Source organism: Etheostoma spectabile, chromosome 10 (genome assembly GCF_008692095.1).
Source record: "Etheostoma spectabile isolate EspeVRDwgs_2016 chromosome 10, UIUC_Espe_1.0, whole genome shotgun sequence".
In the NCBI taxonomy this organism is placed as follows: Eukaryota; Metazoa; Chordata; class Actinopteri; order Perciformes; family Percidae; genus Etheostoma; species Etheostoma spectabile.
The window spans coordinates 2,012,227-2,013,108 of NC_045742.1; the positions used below are offsets into that span (position 1 = coordinate 2,012,227).

At 43.4% G+C, this 882-nt stretch overlaps 1 protein-coding gene across 1 annotated transcript in view; it reads left to right on the forward strand.

The window, feature by feature from the left end:
• The window catches only part of LOC116696506 (integral membrane protein 2A), an 8,782-nt gene extending 8,147 nt beyond the window's left edge, over positions 1-635 (forward strand). The window contains exon 6 of the mRNA XM_032527548.1: positions 537-635. Coding sequence (XP_032383439.1) covers positions 537-631 — 95 coding nt within the window. The 3' untranslated portion in view covers positions 632-635. The remainder of the gene's footprint in view (positions 1-536) is intronic.
• The last annotated feature ends 247 nt before the right edge of the window (positions 636-882 follow it).

Below are 882 nucleotides of genomic sequence, written 5' to 3' on the forward strand. Positions count from 1 at the left end.
CACACACACACACACACAGATGATCAACTCGCATTCCAGAGCAGACAAGGTTACATCTAAATAAAACCCATTAACACACACGTAACTTTAACAACTTATTTAATTTGTTCAGCTACTGCTTCCTTTATGTAACACCACTAAAGTAGCTGATTTTAGATTTTGAATTTATGAAACCATTTGATTATTAGTGCCTGTGATGGGATGATACACGGGGAAAACACTTTCCTGAAAGGAAACGGGTTACAATAGGCTATTAAACTGAAAACTATCGGTTTCTCGGTCACAAAAAATGCAAAATAAATGGAATAATAAAAAGAAATTTGCTTTAAGAGTCAGCTATATGCCAATGTAAATGCCCCCTGCTTAGTGAGTGTTTTACCCCATGATGCGTGGATAAGGAGTCGGGCCCCAGTCTGCTTCCTTTGCCCCCGGGCCGTCGACTGTGTATTATTAGATGTGTTTTCATCAGTTGGGAATATATTAAACATGCAGTCACTTTAATATTCTGGACTGATGGGTTTGTCTCTGTCTGTCAGGTGGCGGCATCCACAAGCGCTCCGCGGACGACTGTTTCACCATCCGCCACTTCGAGAACAAGTTTGTGACGGAGACCAGGATCTGCAAGGCTTGATGGGAACGCACGTGCATAGGTCAGGAAGCGAGAGAGAGAGAGAGAGAGAGAGTGTGGAGCCATATGTCGGGGAGAGCGAGTGAGAGAGTGATAGGGATAGACAGAGCGACAGAGGTAGAGAAGGAGGGAGTAGGCGAAGAAGGGAACAGCTTTCAGCAGAAACTTACTTTTGTATTAAACTCTTAACTCCAGTTTTTGCCTCCCCTGTGAAAAAGTGAATTTAAGTTTCAGCGTTATATAGCCTAACCCCC